The sequence below is a fragment of the Ursus americanus genome, chromosome 6 (assembly GCF_024610735.1).
Source record: "Ursus americanus isolate L20-20 chromosome 6, mUrsAme1.1.p, whole genome shotgun sequence".
Classification (NCBI taxonomy): domain Eukaryota; kingdom Metazoa; phylum Chordata; class Mammalia; order Carnivora; family Ursidae; genus Ursus; species Ursus americanus.
The window spans coordinates 64,791,051-64,807,783 of record NC_142132.1 but is presented as its reverse complement, the minus strand read 5'-3'; the positions used below and the strand labels follow the sequence as shown (position 1 = coordinate 64,807,783).

At 37.9% G+C, this 16,733-nt stretch overlaps 1 protein-coding gene across 1 annotated transcript; it reads left to right on the top strand.

The window, feature by feature from the left end:
* Positions 1-845: 845 nt before the first annotated feature.
* TFAM (transcription factor A, mitochondrial) lies at positions 846-13,533 on the top strand. Its single transcript, XM_045783433.2, has 7 exons — positions 846-1,089; positions 1,626-1,744; positions 3,219-3,289; positions 3,701-3,850; positions 7,130-7,225; positions 12,690-12,746; positions 13,239-13,533. Exons 1-7 carry the CDS (start codon positions 989-991, stop codon positions 13,383-13,385), a joined length of 741 nt encoding a protein of 246 aa, XP_045639389.1. The 5' UTR covers positions 846-988; the 3' UTR covers positions 13,386-13,533.
* The last annotated feature ends 3,200 nt before the right edge of the window (positions 13,534-16,733 follow it).

Here is a 16,733-nt window from a genome sequence, read left to right as displayed (position 1 = left end):
GCAATGGGAGAAGCTGAATCTTAGGGGATGCAACATTTCCGGATCAAGCCTTTAACATTAACGCTGGTACTAGATAGTGTCTCTGCACAACTAATTAGCCAAAGTCTCCTTCCTAGAAATTATGCAGGGTTGGATGTCAGGCTTGAAGACTGGGTCTGGGATGGTTGCAGTGCATGGGAGGACGGTCTAGATCAGTATTGCTTAAATGTGGTCCCACGACCACTGGCATCAGAACTTGTTAAGCGGTAAAGGAACTTATTGAAAACAAGAGATTCACGGGCTTCACACAGATATACTTAAGCAGGCACTGCGGCAAGGCCAGGACATCTGCATTCTTAGGTTTGAAAACACTCCCTACTCCCTACTCCCCCACCCCTGCCCCAGCAGTATTTTTGGCCTCTAGAGCTCCAGCTCCGGCTAGAACTGAGCGGCTCCGCTCGTCGCGCCACATGCCAGCCTCACCTCGGAGCAGCGTGGGCTGCACAGTTATCCCGCGTCCTCGTAGTAAAATCGTCTGTTACGTACTAGCCCTTACTATCGTCACAGGCGGACGCCAGCCAGCACGGCCCTACCGGGGGGAGACCACCGCAGCGCCTCCATCAGCCTCCTGGCCCCGCGCAGGAAACGACTGCGGAGGGCGGGGGCCGGGGGCAGAGGCGGCTCAGCTGCGCCCCCTTGAGGCCAGGACCCTCCGCAGGCGAGCTGGGCTGCGGTTTCCCTTCTCCGCCCCCGAGCTCCTCCTCCTTTGCAGACGCAGCCCCGCCCACCGGGGAAGCCACTACGGCGCCTGCGTCAATTCTGCCTTGCACCGCCCTCTACTACCAACCGGATGCTAGCGGATTTCCCATGGTGCTTCGCGAGTGGCGGGCATGAGAGTAGACTGCAGAGGGTCGTCAGTGGGTTCTCGTCGTCATTGTTGGAGTTGTTCTCTTGTGCCGCAGGGCTCTACGAGATTGGTGCCTGGGTCGCTGCCTTGTAGGTTGGTGCAATGGCGCTTTTCCGGGGCGTGTGGAGCGTGCTGAGTGCCTTGGGAAAGTCCGGAGCGGACCTCTGCGCGGGCTGTGGAAGTCGGCTGCGCTCGCCTTTCAGGTGGGACGGCTCGTCTGTAACCTCGGGAGGTGGCACGGCCCGGGACGCTCTGGGATTGGAGTGTGTACTTTTTGTCCTTCCTAGGAGGTCTGGGCCACTATGGCGCTTTGATTCAGACCTCGACTTTGCCTAGGTGGCTTTGAGACCAGGCCTTAACGCCAGTAGTCTTTCCGGCCACCCTCCACCTTTCTTCTTCCTTCCCGCCCCACCACACTGTCCAACCTTGTAAGCACCCGTTCCGAGTTCTCTTTGAAGTGGCGCCATGAGCCTCCCGCCACCAATATAGGCGTTAAGGAGGCAGGGGCCAGGAGCTGAAGTAAGATGCTTTCCTCCACTTCGCCCTTCCTAGGAGGCATAAATAGAGCTTTGAGACTTCAGTTTTGCAGGTCTTCCTTCTGGTTAGGACAGGGTTTTAAATGTCACTAACACGGTGTCATCTATAGCATCTTGATGACATCTCATTTGGGATCTGTGTTCCTATACAAATGACTATTTGTATCACTTAAATACTTGATATCGGTTTTCTTTATTCGTAGTTTTGCGTACGTACCGAGATGTTTTTCATCCACCGTGAATAGTTACCCAAAGAAGCCTCTGACTTCATACGTTCGATTTTCTAAAGAACAGCTACCCATATTTAAAGCTCAGAACCCAGGTAAGGAGTTTTGGAGCACTTACTCTTTTCTGAAGTAATAAAGAGGACACTAAACAATTAAACTTCAAACTTGATTTGCATTTTCAAAGCATCCATTGACTGCGGAAACATAACCATTACATTTAGTGGTCTGTAAAATAGGAAGTATGACATATTTTAAACCGAGTAGAAATGCCTTAAAAATAATTGAGAGTTAATAGAAAGGTTTATTATTTTACTTTTTTATTACTGTATATATATTTATTGAAGTATAGTTGATTTACGGTATTATGTTTCAGGTGTACAACCTAGTGATTCTAGTGATTGCATAACTCTACATTATGCTATGCTCACCAAGTGTAGTTACCAACAGTTGCCATACAATGCTGTTACAATATCATTGACTTTATCCTCCTGACTTATTCATTTAATGAAAGGTATTTTAAAAATAAGCAGCATGTGGAGTGGAAAGCATCCAGGGAAGAGGATGAAAAAGCTGAGTTTGGAGGATCTAGTTACCATTGGCCTGGAGCACCATTGATAAATCATCTTATCTCTTACTTAGCTCCTACTTCAGGGAATTGTTAATGAAGTTGCAATGAAATAATAACTTACGTGGATGTGGTCTATAAACTGTAAAGCTCTGTACAAATTACTGCTAATTTCAAGAGCTTTTTCACTGGAAATCGGTTAATTCCTGAAAAAAGAGATTTTCAGGTAGGATGTTTGTTGACTGCCTAGAAAGGCTGTGGGCCTTCATTTGGGGTTATAGTGGTGTAAAGATAACAACTAAATTAATAACAGTCAACTTTGTTTATGATTTCTTAAGCCCTTTCACAGGGCACTTTTGAAAACCAAGTGAGCTATAATGAAAATTCTCACATTATAAAGAATTGGTTTAAAAGACATGTTTCAGAAGTACTCACATCTTTTAAAATATGGTAGTTCGAACTAAGTGGTTTGTTAAAATGTTTACATGCATCCTGGTCGTTCCAGTTAAGATGAGAAAGAAAATGGGGAATAATGAATTGATTTTGGAATGGTTTGTTTGCAAATAGTATTTCTGTAGTTGAAATACAGGGTGATGCTACATGAGTCAAGACTGTATCTTATTGTTTAGTCAGGTTTTATGAACTTAATAATTCCTGAAAGACTAGGGAAAAAGTTTTGTTTGGAATATGAAGTGAAAAGCTTGAAGAAGTTGATTACCCAACTGCTTAAACTAATAATTTCTGAGGACTGTTTAGGGGGGTATGTGATATACTTCTTATTTTTTAGATAACAGATTTTAACAATGTTTAATAAAATACGAAATTACATATCAAACTTAAATTAGTTGATTAAAGAAAGCCTAAATCATTGTATTGAGTTGTGTGTGGTATAGAGGCATCTGTAATAAAACTTAGAGCTAATGGATTATGCTTTCCTAGAAGTTTTTAGAAATTAATCCTGAGACATAAAATTGTGACTTTTTTCATTTTATTCCAATCTGTAGATGCGAAAAATTCAGAACTAATTAGAAAAATCGCCCAGCTATGGAGGGAACTTCCTGATTCAGAGAAAAAAGTAAGCATATTGGTTTTTCTGCATTGCTTACCAGTTATTCTGCAGTTAAAAACAACAGTCATGTCCTCTAGGGTACCCCCAAAATTTTTATTTAATACCCATTATCTGTAAGGAACTTCATACCTTCTGATTCACATAAATGATTAGAATATGAATATATGGCAGTGGTGATGAAGGGTTGGCAGCAGTCCGAAATTGAAGACTAATTGTTAGAATCTCACCTTAGTTAGCATGTTTATTAAAAATACATGTTTTTAATCCATGTACATGTGATTCCAGAGCACATTTTCCACTTGGTGGTTTAGTCTGTCTTTATCTGAAGTCATGCAGTTGTCTTTCCCTGGCAGGTATGCTGTGTTAAATTTACCAGCAGTAGTTCATTGACTTCTTATTTGGGTTTTTTATTTATAGATATATGAAGATGCTTACAGGGCAGACTGGCAGGCATACAAAGAAGAGATAAACAGAATTCAAGAACAGTTAACTCCAAGTCAGATCGTATCTTTGGAAAAAGAAATCCTGCAAAAACGTTTAAAAAAGAAAGCATTAATTAAAAAAAGAGTAAGTATCAATGAAGTATTCTTTTCCTTTAGCAAAGGACTGAAATTTATATAACTATGAATATAGGGAGTTTTTCTTACTTTTGATATGTGTGGCCAAATGGTAGAATGTCAGCAGGAATACCCCACTTAGGAAATAGTGAGATAGCTCTTTTCTGTCACTACCACCACCTGGCATTGAGTCTGTCTTGGAAACCCTTGTTTCTACTTTCGGATGTATCTGAATTTAAGATATGTAGTTAGGACTAGCATGAAAGCTGTAGTAACAGTTATGAAACAGCCAAATCAGAAATAACAAGAATCTTTGCTTCTGGGTCTTGTCTAGAATAACCTGCTGATTTGAATTGTTTTATAGGTAATGGTGAGTTTGATTCTGAATGTTGCTGAATAGACTGAATTCATTAACACATCAGGAAGAAGTGATTTATTGTATCTAGTCAAGTAAGAAGTACCCATAGGATGAAATTCGATTTTTCTTTATTAAAAATCCCATATGGTTCAAAATTTGTAGTTCCCAGCTTATGGTTATTAATCCACATAAATTCTGTTGCTTGAAAGACTACATTTTTCTGTAGAACCAGTGTTAGGTATGAGGTAGTCAGTTTGCTGGTCCAGTACATATACTAGAGAAAATGGTTATCAGAGTTAAAACTATTTCTTTGGAAAAGTAGATTTGAGACTGATGTGAGATGCCAACATTTCTCTCCCTGACAGGCCCCCCGCAGCACCAGAGTTGAGGACTCAACCATTTTAAAGTCAGTAATCTAGATAGTAATCTAGTCTTCTGATCCAGTTAGTAAAAGGCAGAAAAGGTAATAAGAGAAATACAGTGTCTGTTTAAGGATAGTATTTGGAGGTGTGATTACTGAAGTTTATTCTCCCTCTTTTATTTTCCCTTCCTCTTTAATGCACCCATCCAGTGTTAAGAGTGGAGAGGACCAGAAATGAGAATTGGGCAATGATACGGGATTTCCTTTTCATATATTTCTTTCTCCTTGTGTTTCCATTGTTTTTTTAAAAAGATTTTATTTATTTATTTTGAGAGAGAGAGCGTGCACGCACATGAGCAGGGGAAGGGGCAGAGGGAGAGGTAGAAGCAGACTTCCTGCTGAGAAGGGAGCCCAACACAGGGTTCGATCCCAAGACCCTGAGATCACGACCTGAGCCAAAGGCAGATGCTTAACTGACTGACTGAGCCACCCAGGTGCCCCTTGTATTCCCAGTATATGTTTGTTACACCTGTTAGAAGTTGTCCCATAGGCGTTGGATAGTCTGTTCAGTTTTTGTTTGTTTGTTTGTTTTTTCAGTCTTGGTTCTCTTTGCTTTTGGAGTTTTGAGGATTCTATTAATATGTCCTTTAGCTCAGAGATTCTTTCTTCAGCCAGGTCCAGTCTAATAAGTCCATCAAAGACTTTCTTCGTTTCTGTTATAGCATTTTTGATATCTAACTTTTTTTTTTTTTGGTTCGTCCTTGGGATTTCCATCTCTTTTTTATTGTCAGTCTGTTCTTGCATGCAGTCTAAAGTCCTTAGCATATTAATCTAGTTGTTTTAAATTCCTGGTCTGATAATTTCAACATCCCTCCCATATCTGGTTCTGATGCTTGCTTTGTCTCTTCAAATTATGTGGGTTTTTTTTTTTTTGACTTTTAGTATGCTGTGGAAGTTTTTTCTTGATGGATGGACATGAGGTACTGGGTAAAAGGAACTGCTGTAAATAGGCCTAAGTAATGTAATGAGGTGTGGGGGCAAGAAAAGCATTCTGTTGTCCTATGATTAGGTCCTGATCTTTTAGTGAGCCTATGCCACTGGTCTGTGAACTTCACAAGAGTTTCTCAGTTCACTCCTGCACACACCTCCTCCCCCTTAGGTGTGGGACAAAATGGCTGGAGTGTGCAGGAGTTGGGTATTTCCCTTCACTCAGGTCAGTTAGGTTCTGGTTAACTAGTTAACCCTGAGGGCAGGCCTTGTTAATAGTTGAGTGCTCAGGCATTTCAAAATAGTTTCTTTTCCTCTTCGCCTCACAGAAGCAGGAGGGGATTTTCCCCAGTATTTATTGTGGAAATCTGGTCTAGCTTCTAGAGGTAAATCTTACAACACTGTGAGGACCCTCCTGTGATTGGGTCCCCCTGTGGTTTTTAAACTCTAAGAGTTGTCCACACAGAGCATCCAGCAATTCATTTATTACAATAGAGGTTTTCCTACCCCAGCAGTGGTTCCAGCAGGGCTTGCCTTGACTCCCTGTATTCACTTGTATGTCTCTCCAGTCTAGGGGCGGCACTTTGCCCTGATTTCTCCTCTCTCTTGGATCCAAGAAAGGTGGTTGATTTTTCAGTCTCTTCAGCTTTATACTTACTGTTAAGGGTGATGACTTCCAAGCTCCTTGCATGTAGAACCTGAAACTTGAAGCCTGAAGGTGTTTTCTCTCAGACTTTCATTTTCACTCCCTGTTGGAATTTTTTTTTCTATTGAAGATTCCCAGTGCCAGCTAGTTAGAGATCAGGTGAGAAGTGTGGGGATCAGGAAGTTACAAGTAGAGCACCTGGGAGAGAAATCCCTAGCAGTAGCTCTAGAAAGAAAAGGGGAAATAGTTAAGTTATGGAGTGCCTGGAGTCTACAGTAGTTTTATGACTGAGAAGTTCAGCGAGAAGGTAGTAAATCACAGGGGTCCTACTTATGAACAAAAACTGGGTTATTGACTTTAACCAAATTACCATTAAAAGCCATATACTTTTGTAAATTACAAGTAAATTCAGAAACTAAGGAGGTTAATGCAGTATCCCTTGTTCTCTGAAACTCAGAAACTACACTGATTTAAACAGCAAGGGATATGTGTATTATTTTTCATCTCCTGCCTCCCCTGCTCTTTGGTACCCAATTAAAAGAATTTAACACATCGTTGAGGTTTAAAAGTTGAAAGATATCAGAGAAGGAAATGAAATGAGAGATTATTAAACAGATAGTCTAGTAGTCATGGGTTGTGGTGGAGCCATGTGGTGACGAGGAGATGATAGTGTCCTGTAAGGATGAAGCTGAGATTGTTTTAACCTTTTAAAAAAGGTTTTGTATATATGTGCTCAGTTATTCAGTTTGTGGAGACTATGAAAATCATAGGTAAAGGAATTGTTTTTGTATGGAAAATAACTCATAAAATTTATTAAAAATTTTAAAACTTAGTGCTATCAAAAAAAGTTTCTGTGTAGTGAATAAAGTTTCTGGAGGTAAAGTTAAGTCTCCTAGACGTTAAAACTGTGTCTAACTCTGTCATTTTTGTTACTCAGGAGTTAACAATGCTTGGGAAACCGAAAAGACCTCGCTCAGCTTATAACATTTTTATAGCTGAAAGGTTCCAGGAAGCTAAGGATGGTACATCACAGGTAAAACAGAACAGCATTTGTTTTTTAAATTTTTGTTTATTTTGATTTTTAAAATATTTAAACAGAAAGTTGTAGGGGTGCCCATATGTTAGGAGGTGAAGAAAAGTAGTAAATTATTATAAATACACAAATAAGGTCCTCTTTCTTGTATCTCTTTTAAAGGAAAACCCTTGTTCTTGCCATGTACAGTTAATTTGAGTACTTGCCAATATATGTATATTTGACTTTTTTTTTTATTTAAAAAAATAACATTTTCAAATTTATAGGGGTGTCAAAGTTCTGGAGACTTCTTACCTGGCAATTCTTAACTGCTTTGCAATCGCTGGGAAAGAATGAGAGTAAAATTACAATATTTTGTACTGGGATTTGAGTATAATCTCTTGCTTCATGTTATATCCTTTAATAAAATTTTGGTTATGCCTGTGGGAATGTATTACACACATGAATATCATCATATGAATGTGTCCAAGAAAGAAGCTTGTCATTCCTGCTGTGGCTTGTTCTTTCCTTATTTCCTTCTTAGAAGCTCCAAGTGGTGATTATATTTTTCCTTTTATAATATGATATGGTAAGAAAAGTATTCAGATCCCTGACTCTTGTCAATCTGAGGTGAAGGTATTTGCCACTCTGCCACATTTTGGGTTATTTGGATCTGTACTTCATTTCACAAATCTGTTTAATGCATGATTAAATAATGTTTATGTGATGTAGTCTTCCCTGGCTGTATACTTTTCACTGTTTTATTCCTTGGGATTTTATTTTATCTTATTTTTTTTAAAAGACTTATTTACTTGTTTTAGAGAGACAGAGAGAGAGCGTGTGCATAAGGAGAGGGATGGAGGGAGAGGGAGACAAGCAGACTCCCCGCTGAGCGGGGAGCTTGACACGGGGCTCGATCCCAGGACCCTGAGATCGTGACCTGAGCCAAAATCAAGAGCCAGATGCTTTTAATGACTGAGCCACCCAGGCGCCCCACTCCTTGGGGTTTAAAAATTCAGTTTCTATAGCTTTACATTACTAAGATGCATGCCTGTTTATTTTTTTAGTTGGAATTTGCTCAGTCGCTAACTTACTTTGGATTTAGTGTTCTTATCAGTATAAGAAAGTTATATGCTAGAGAATCCTAACTCAGCGGTTCTTAACTCAGACTGTACCTTGGAATCAGCTAGAAAGCTTAATGGCTGAGGGACCCTATCCTGGGAAATTAACATTAATGCAACTGTCATTTTTAATCATTTAAAAAATATTGGTTATACATCCTCATAGGTAAAAGAATCAAAATAAGACTTGTTATGAAACGTACCAGTTTTCACAGCCCTGTCGTACTGCTTGCTCCAGAAGCAAATACCTTCAGCTGTTAGCTCATTCTTGTGGTATATACCCATATCTCTAAAAAATACCTTACATTGTTACTTATTGATTTATTTCAATTTTAAGCATTATCTATATCTTAGGCATTACCTCCCACTATTTGAGACAAACATTTAACACTTTCTCATCCCACTGTTCATGTTTCCGCTCACCTGCTTCCCAGTATAGTTATCATAATTTTGGTTAGTTGAATATCGAGTATGTTATTATGATAATGTAAACCCTAGTCATAGCTGAGCTGTGCCATTTGCTATGATTATTTTTCCTTTCTTAAAAAACTGACGTCTACTGAAGTTTGTTATGTTTTGTATTTTTTTCCCTTAGCTTATTATATACTCTCAGTAATTTAGCCTTAAACTCTTACTAAATAGATTCACCAGCTTCCAGTGCATTCAAGTGCATTAGCTATTCTGTCAGTGTGGTGCCTCTGATTTGTTCCAATTTGGTTGTGGCCTTTTATGCTTAGTGCACAGTTGACATTCATCCTTGTGGTGCTTTTGCTTCTTCTGTTGTCTTTCTTGATTTACGGATTCTGTGATAGCATCTCCCCAATGAGAGTACATGGGAGATCAATTTTTTGAGTTTTTGCATGTCTAAAAATATCTCTGACCTTACATTTGTTTGATAGTTTGGGCATAGAATTCTAGGGTAGGAATCATGTTCTTTCAAAATTTTAAAAATATTGCTTCTTTGTCTTGTAGCTTTTTGTTATTATTATTATTTTTTAAGATTTTATTTATTTATCTGAGAGAGAGAGCATGAGAGGGGTGAGTCAGAGGGAGAAGCACACTCCCTGATGAGCAGGGAGCCTGATGTGGGGTTCCATCCCGGGACACAAGGATCATGACCTGAGCCAAAGGCAGTCACTTAACCAACTGAGACATCCAGATGCCCCTTGTAGCTTCTTGTTACTGCTTTTGAGAAGTATAAAGCCGTTTTGATGATTAGTCCTTTGAATGTGATCTGCTTTCTTTTTTCTTCCCTTCTCCCCTTTTTTCCCTCTGTTCTTCCTAAGAGAGAGAGTCTTCTGAGCTGGTCCTCTCATTTTCTTTTCTGTATTATTTTCTCTTAGCGTTTTTTGCTATACGTTTTTACTTAATCTCCACTGGCCCCAACTATACCTGGTATCCACAGAGTAGCTCTGTTTTACCCTTTTGAGAGGATAAATCCTAGAATCTGCCTGTGGTGGGGATTTAATATCCTTTTCAAGAGAATTTCAGTCAGTCTCCTGTTTTAAGCCCAACTTTCACCTCTGTTTTCTATCTGTCTGATGCTGCCAATTCCCGAGCTACTTGGGGATTCCTCATTGTAAGCCAGTTTACTTTTTTGGCTTTCCCCAGTGCCAGCTTGGGAATCTGCCTTGTTGGTTAGGTAAGTCACCATTTATCCACCTGCTTTTCAGCTTCTCAGATTTTGTGTTGGTAGTGCCCTCTCCTGTTGTCTTTGTCCTCGTGGGTTTATGCCATAAAAAAATGTTGTTTATTCATTTACTTTTTGAAAAAAATGAACAATAGAAATTTATTGCTCACAGTCTGGAGGCTGGGAAGTCCAAGATCAAGACATCATCATGGTTGCCTACTGGTGAGATCCCTCTTGGTTCATAGCTGGTATCATCTCACTGTGTCCTCACATGGTGGAAGGGCTTTGTGGGTTTTAGGAGGGAGCAAATGTAAATATCTTTCCATCTCTTTAATTTTCTTTAATGAATTATTTTATTTAGGTGAAAACTCAGATTATTAGGCATGCAACTTGATAAATTATTGTTGAACTCAGTGAATACTAAACTTCATGGATTAAATATAAGCAAAAACCTTAAAGAATTGAGAGCTTTAAAGCAGTTCCTTCCAAAGCTAAGAGAGCAATTATTTAGTGAGTAGCTGTCCTTGAATATATTAGATGTGTTTATAAAGGTAAGTTTTAAAATGTTCAAAATGTAATAGTTATGTAGTCTCAGATAGTACCTGGTACCTCCATTTTTATTGATAAGAAAAAATTTAGAGCTCAGAACAGTAAAGTTTATTATTCTCATTCTGCTTCTCCTTAAAATCACTGATGATTTCCTCTTAGCTTTAAATAGATACTTTTCAGACCATTTCCCTCTCTCCTTCACACTTGCCTTCTCCTACCCCTGTATGTCTCCCTCTGCCCTTCATTCTTCACCCACCGATTTATTCCTTCAGTCTCTGCTTTCTGGGAGCAGCAGCACAAGCTGTATGAGGTGTGCTGACTCTCCTCTCTGCCTCTCCTCCAGCCATGGGTTCCCTGAATCCTTCTAATTTTATAAATGAAGAACCAAGCCTAAGGGAGGTAATGATGACTTTTTCCAAGTCATATAATTAAGTTCAGCTAAGTAGAATTAAGGACTAGTGTTGTGGTGTTCCTATGACTACATCTAAATACTTTGGCACAGATTTTAGAATAAAACATTAAGATACAGGGAAGAAATAAAAATACTTAGTCTTTGAAGTTAGTCTATCATGGGAATATAGATTTATACTTGAATATTGTTGAATCGAAAAGGATACATCTGCACAGCAAAGGAAACCATTAACAAAGTGAGAAGGCAACCTACTGAATGAGGGAAAAATATTTGAAAATCATGTATCTGATAAGGGGTTAATATATAAAATATATAAAGGACTTGTACAACCCAATAGCAAAAAAACAATCTGATTAAAAAATGGAGAGAGGGGATGCCTGGGTGGCTCAGTCCGTTAAGTATCTGCCTGTGGCTCAGGTCATGGTCCCAGGGTCCTGGGATCGAGTCCCGCATTGGGCTCCTTGCTCAGCAGGGAGCCTGCTTCTCCCTCTGTCTGCCACTCCTCCTGCTTGAGTGCTCGCTCTCTGACAAATAAATAAATAAAATCTTTTAAAAAAAACGGGGAGAGGATCCAAATAAACATTTTTCCAAAGAAGACATACAGATGGCTAGCAGATACATAAAAAGGCGTTCAGCATCAATAATGATCAGGGAAATGCAAATCAAAACCACAGCGAGATACCGCCTCAGAATGATTTTATCAAAAGATGGCTATTACCCATTTTATCAAAAGATGGCTATTACCCAAAAGAATGACTATTATCAAAATGGCTGTTATCAAAAAGATGAGAAAATCACGAGTGTTGGCAAGGATGCCGAGAAGAGGGAACCCCTGTGCATGTGTTGATGGGAACGTCAATTGCGGCTCACTATAGAAAATGGTATGGCGGTTCCTCAAAAAATTAATAGAATTACCATATGATCCAGCTATTCTACTTCTGGATATTTATCCAAAGGAACCAAAACACTAACTCAAAAAGGTATCTGCATACCCCCATGTTCATTGGGCATTATTTACAGTAATCAAGACGTGGAAGCAATCTTAACTGTCTATGAATGGATGAATGGATAAAGAAACTGTGGTTTATTTATCAACAGAATATTCAGCCGTCAAAAAGAATGGAATATTCAGCCATCGAAAAGAATGAAAGGCTATTTGCAACAGCATGGATGGCCCTTGAGAGCATCATGCTAAGTGAAATAAGAAACAAATAAATACTGTATGATCACTCTTATATGTGGAATCTTGAAAACAACCCAATTCGTAGATACGGAGAAAGGGTTGGTAGTTTCCACAGGTTGGGGTTGGGGCCCAAAATGTGTGAGAATGGTCAAAGGGTACAAACTTCTAATTTTCAATAAATAAGTCTTGAGGATATAATGTACAACATGGCGACTATAGTTAATATTTTAAAGTTGCCTGGAGTAGATCTTAAGAGTTCTCATCACAAACAAAATTTTTGTAACTGTGTTATTTTGACAGATGTTAACTAGACTTACGGTGGTGATCATTTCACAGTATATACAAATAATCAAGTTTATACCTGAAACTGATAAAATGTTACATATTGATGATATCTCAATAAAAAGATAAATATCTTCATCCTATTAATTTTTTGTATGTTTTAACAGTTTAATAGTTTTTATTTAGAAAGTAGGAATTGATGAGACTTTGTGATTCTTGACATCTGAGATTTTATTGTTGGAATGAATAATAAAGATCTTAACCACTGAAGTCTCTGTATCTGGTACTTAAACATATGTGTTTTACAGGTAAAGCTGAAGACTATAAATGAAAACTGGAAAAATCTCTCTAGTTCTCAAAAGCAAGTAAGTAGTATGGTTTTAGTTTCAAGCGTCTAGTTAGAATATCTGTGAGAGAATATATATTAGGGCAAGGCTGGATTCATGTGAAAACAACTTTATATCACTAATAACACAAAGTATTTTAAAATTATTTTTATATCCTTAGAAACAGTTTGGCTTTTTTGTTTTGGTAGTTTTTAACTGCAAATAAAATTGGTATTTAAAACAGTGTCACTCATAACTTAGAGTGCTCACTGTATCCAGTGACAGTCACTCCTTGCCTCTGCTCCTTTCCCACATCCCAAGCCTTAACATTGTACCAACTTTATTAATTCTTACAAAAATCTTTATCTCTGGCCCCTTTCTCATCTTTTGTCTCAAAAAACCTTCCTTCTTCAGTCCCCCTTTATACATGTAGAACAGTAAGGTGATTTCTAGAGTATACGGAGCATTCCAGAAATTAATTGTAAAGGACTCTTCTAAAGAAATAATTTTAACAGTTACACTTTTTCTCAGGTATATATTCAGCTTGCTAATGATGATAAAATTCGTTATTATAATGAAATGAAATCTTGGGAAGAACAAATGATGGAAGTTGGACGAAATGATCTTCTACGTCGCACAGTAAAGCACCAAGGAAAAGATGACACTGACGAGTATTAAAATAGAAGATTGAGTTATGTTCATAATGGATAGACACAAGAAACCAATTAGGTCTCAATACCTGAAGCTATTGAAAATTAGAAAGGATAAAGTTGGTGAACATTTTATATTTAATTCCTTTTTCTTTAGCTCATGGACTTCTGCCAGTTCAATACATTTTGTATTCGTATCTTGCTTTGGAAAACCCAAACAGATAAAAAGTTCATGTGAAATTTATTTTGTGTTAAGGAACTACTGAGGATCAAAATAATCCATGAAATGCAGCGGTGAATCATTTTACCTTTGATAAAGGTAAATCAGACTGTGAAGTTTTTTTATACTTGATGACTGGAAGGAGTATTCTTGTTTCCTCATATATGTATGTGTGTGTGTGTGTGTGTATATATATATACATATACATATATATACACACACATATATATATAGAGGCAGGAGTTTCATATCCGAAGCTGTCCCAAATTGTAGAAATCCTAGTGTTCTGTGATATAATTGTACAGTTTAGAAGAGTACCCATAACTCATCTAGGTAAATTCCAGTTCCTAGGTATAATTCATATATTCAGAGTTGATGGTTATACATGCAGGGAATTGCTGATTTCAGTTGCATTTTTTTATAAAAGGGATGAAGAGATTTATAAACCTTTTCCTCATTGCCTTTTCCCAAAGTAAAAACCAAGAAATTATGTACCAAATCTATGCATATTGTTTTTATACTGCATAGAATAAAAATTTTAAATGTTTCCTAATTATATGTTTTAAGGTGAAACATTCATTTTGCAGATTTTGTTTTCCTTTTTAAGTAGGGGTATGTATTCTGAATTAGTTTCTCTTTCTCATGTGAGTATATTTATCCAGAAAGTAGGTAACTTGTCTTGTGTAAGTTTTAAAATGAGAGAAGTAAAAAGCGAAAGTCTCCCAAAGTCTTTAGGCTTGGAATTTAAACATTTTGCATAACATATATAAGCCCATATGTAAGGCACAGCCAGCTCTGGCTTGTGACCAAATTCAGCCCATTGCCTGCTTTTCATGGCCCATAGACTAAGAATTACATTTATGATTTTAAGTCATTAAAAAAAAAATTTCAAGAGACATGAAAATTAATATGAGATTCTGTGTCCATAAATAAAGTTTTATTGGAACACAGTTATACTTACTCTTTTACTCGTGGGTTATGGTTGCTTTTGTGCAACAGTGACAGTTGAGTAGTTATTTCAGAGACTGTATCCTGCAAAGCCTGAAATACTTACTATCCAACCCCTTAGGAAGAAAGTTTGTCAGCCTGTGGGCTATAGTATAGAATAGTGTGACTGGTGTTCCATTGTATAAATGTGTTGGGATAGTTCTTTAAAACTCTCTCAGAGGTTCTTGTTTTAGAATCTCTGTCACCCTTACCTTAAGAGAAAAGAAGTCAGACCACTGAAAAAGCTAAGCGAACTTGCTCCACAGTGTTAGCAAGGAAAATTATCTAGTTTCAAGTTATGTTGCAGTATAATAAAAAAGGTCCACATAGTGTGGAATGAGATTCTTTTAAAGTATTTGCTATAGCTTAGTAAAATGAACTTGAGCTTTCCAGTTAGCGCATACCACAAAAACCTTATCAACTTTTAGCATTTGTTTATCCTCTTAGGAGAGTCAAGCAAAGGTTTTCAAAATCCATACCACCTTTTTGATCAAAATCATATATCTTTCATCATCAGTTCACAGGAACAGGATAACTCAAAATTTTTATGTGCTTTATATTATGCCAAATATTGAGAAATGGTAGTTTCTAAGTCTGGATGGAAAATCAGTAAAAACTCACAAAAAGGTGACTTATGTATACTGAGCTTGACAAAGGTAGGGACTGAAGAGAAAAATATAACTTAAGAGGAATAAGATTTAAATGTATAAAGTTGGGTGTTTTCAGATAACTCCCCTGGGGTTAGGAATACAGGACAGTCTGCCATTAGTTAAATAGATACACCATGAAAAAAAATAGATACATCATGGTTCTGAGGCTAGAGTATTTTGGGGAAGAAGGAGAGGTACACTATTGTCTGTCAGTCGTTTGGGTTTCCAGGAGAATTAAGCTCTCACTCCCTGTGGCATCTAGAATGGTACTGATTATATACCATCTTTATGAGAAGGGCAAAAGTCATCAGTCAAATAATTCACTGTGTCCTGTGCTTCAGATGAGCCCAGGGAGCGCACAGGCATCAATGTTGGTAGTGAATATTGTAGAATGGGTGAGATAGAGAAATGAATTTTGTCAACACCTGACAAATGTACAAAGCACATCTTTGCAATTACCTTCTGAGCTCTTTTAGCATTTTACCCATGGAGGCTATTTTATACTGAACACATTCAAATCACATCTCCCCGAATATATTGGGCGGCTCAGTATCCAGTAAGTTCTTAAGTATTTACACCCTCATATAGGAAAAAGAAGTATGAAACAGTGGAAAGAGCTAGAGAAGAACTAGATTATGATAATACCAAATTGTATTGGGTTTGCTTTGTTTCTAAAAGAATGTTACTATTAATATTTTCAATATTAGAATAATCTGATTCCATAGCTTTCTTAATAAACTTCAGTACATGCTGAAGACAGGAATGCCAGATGCCAGATGCCATCTAGATTAACAATATACACAAAGTTTCTATTGTAAAGAACAGGAATTTATATCAGTAACCAGTGGCCACTCACATAAAACCTTGCTTTTTAAACTTTGCTTAAGTTGCCCCATCAAAGTAATTGCTGTAGGAGGAAGTACAGAAGAGTGCTAGAGGGAAAGATGCTGAAGAAATGAAACAGTGTTTTTGCTGTTCTTTTTTTTTTGGAAAGATTTTTATTTATTTATTTGATAGACAGCCAGCGAGAGAGGGAACACAAGCAGGGGGAGTGGGAGAGGAAGAAGCAGGCTCTCAGCGGAGGAGCCTGATGTGGGGCTCGATCTCGGGACTCTGGGATCACGCCCTGAGCCGAAGGCAGAAGCTTAGCGACTGAGCCACCCAGGCGCCCCTGTTTATGCTGTTCTAAGCTGTTCGTTGTACTTTTGTTCATAGGAGTACCAGTATTAGGTTTTTGAAATAATTTGATGACAGAATAGAGAGCTGTGTGATTATTTTACTTTGTGATGTTTACTTAATATCGTGTGCACATTCACAGCTACTATAATCATGTAATTTTGCTATTGTTTTTGGCTAACTCCTCTTTTGGAAATGCCATTTTAAACATAAAGCATATAGTTGCTCTGAATGGGTATATTTAAATTTGTGAATTAAAAGGTTATTACTCTAAGTGGATTTAAAGAAAATAGAAAATCTTATTGATTTTTCTAACATTTGCTGTACCTAAAACAATCATCAC

Excerpts from the sequence above, each read along its gene's own strand:
- TFAM (XM_045783433.2), top strand. The coding sequence starts at position 989 with ATGGCGCTTTTCCGGGGCGTGTGGAGCGTGCTGAGTGCCTTGGGAAAG. Across the intron at positions 1,745-3,218 it reads ATTTAAAGCTCAGAACCCAG|ATGCGAAAAATTCAGAACTA; the intron begins GTAAGGAGTTTT and ends TCCAATCTGTAG. Across the intron at positions 3,851-7,129 it reads AAGCATTAATTAAAAAAAGA|GAGTTAACAATGCTTGGGAA; the intron begins GTAAGTATCAAT and ends TTTGTTACTCAG.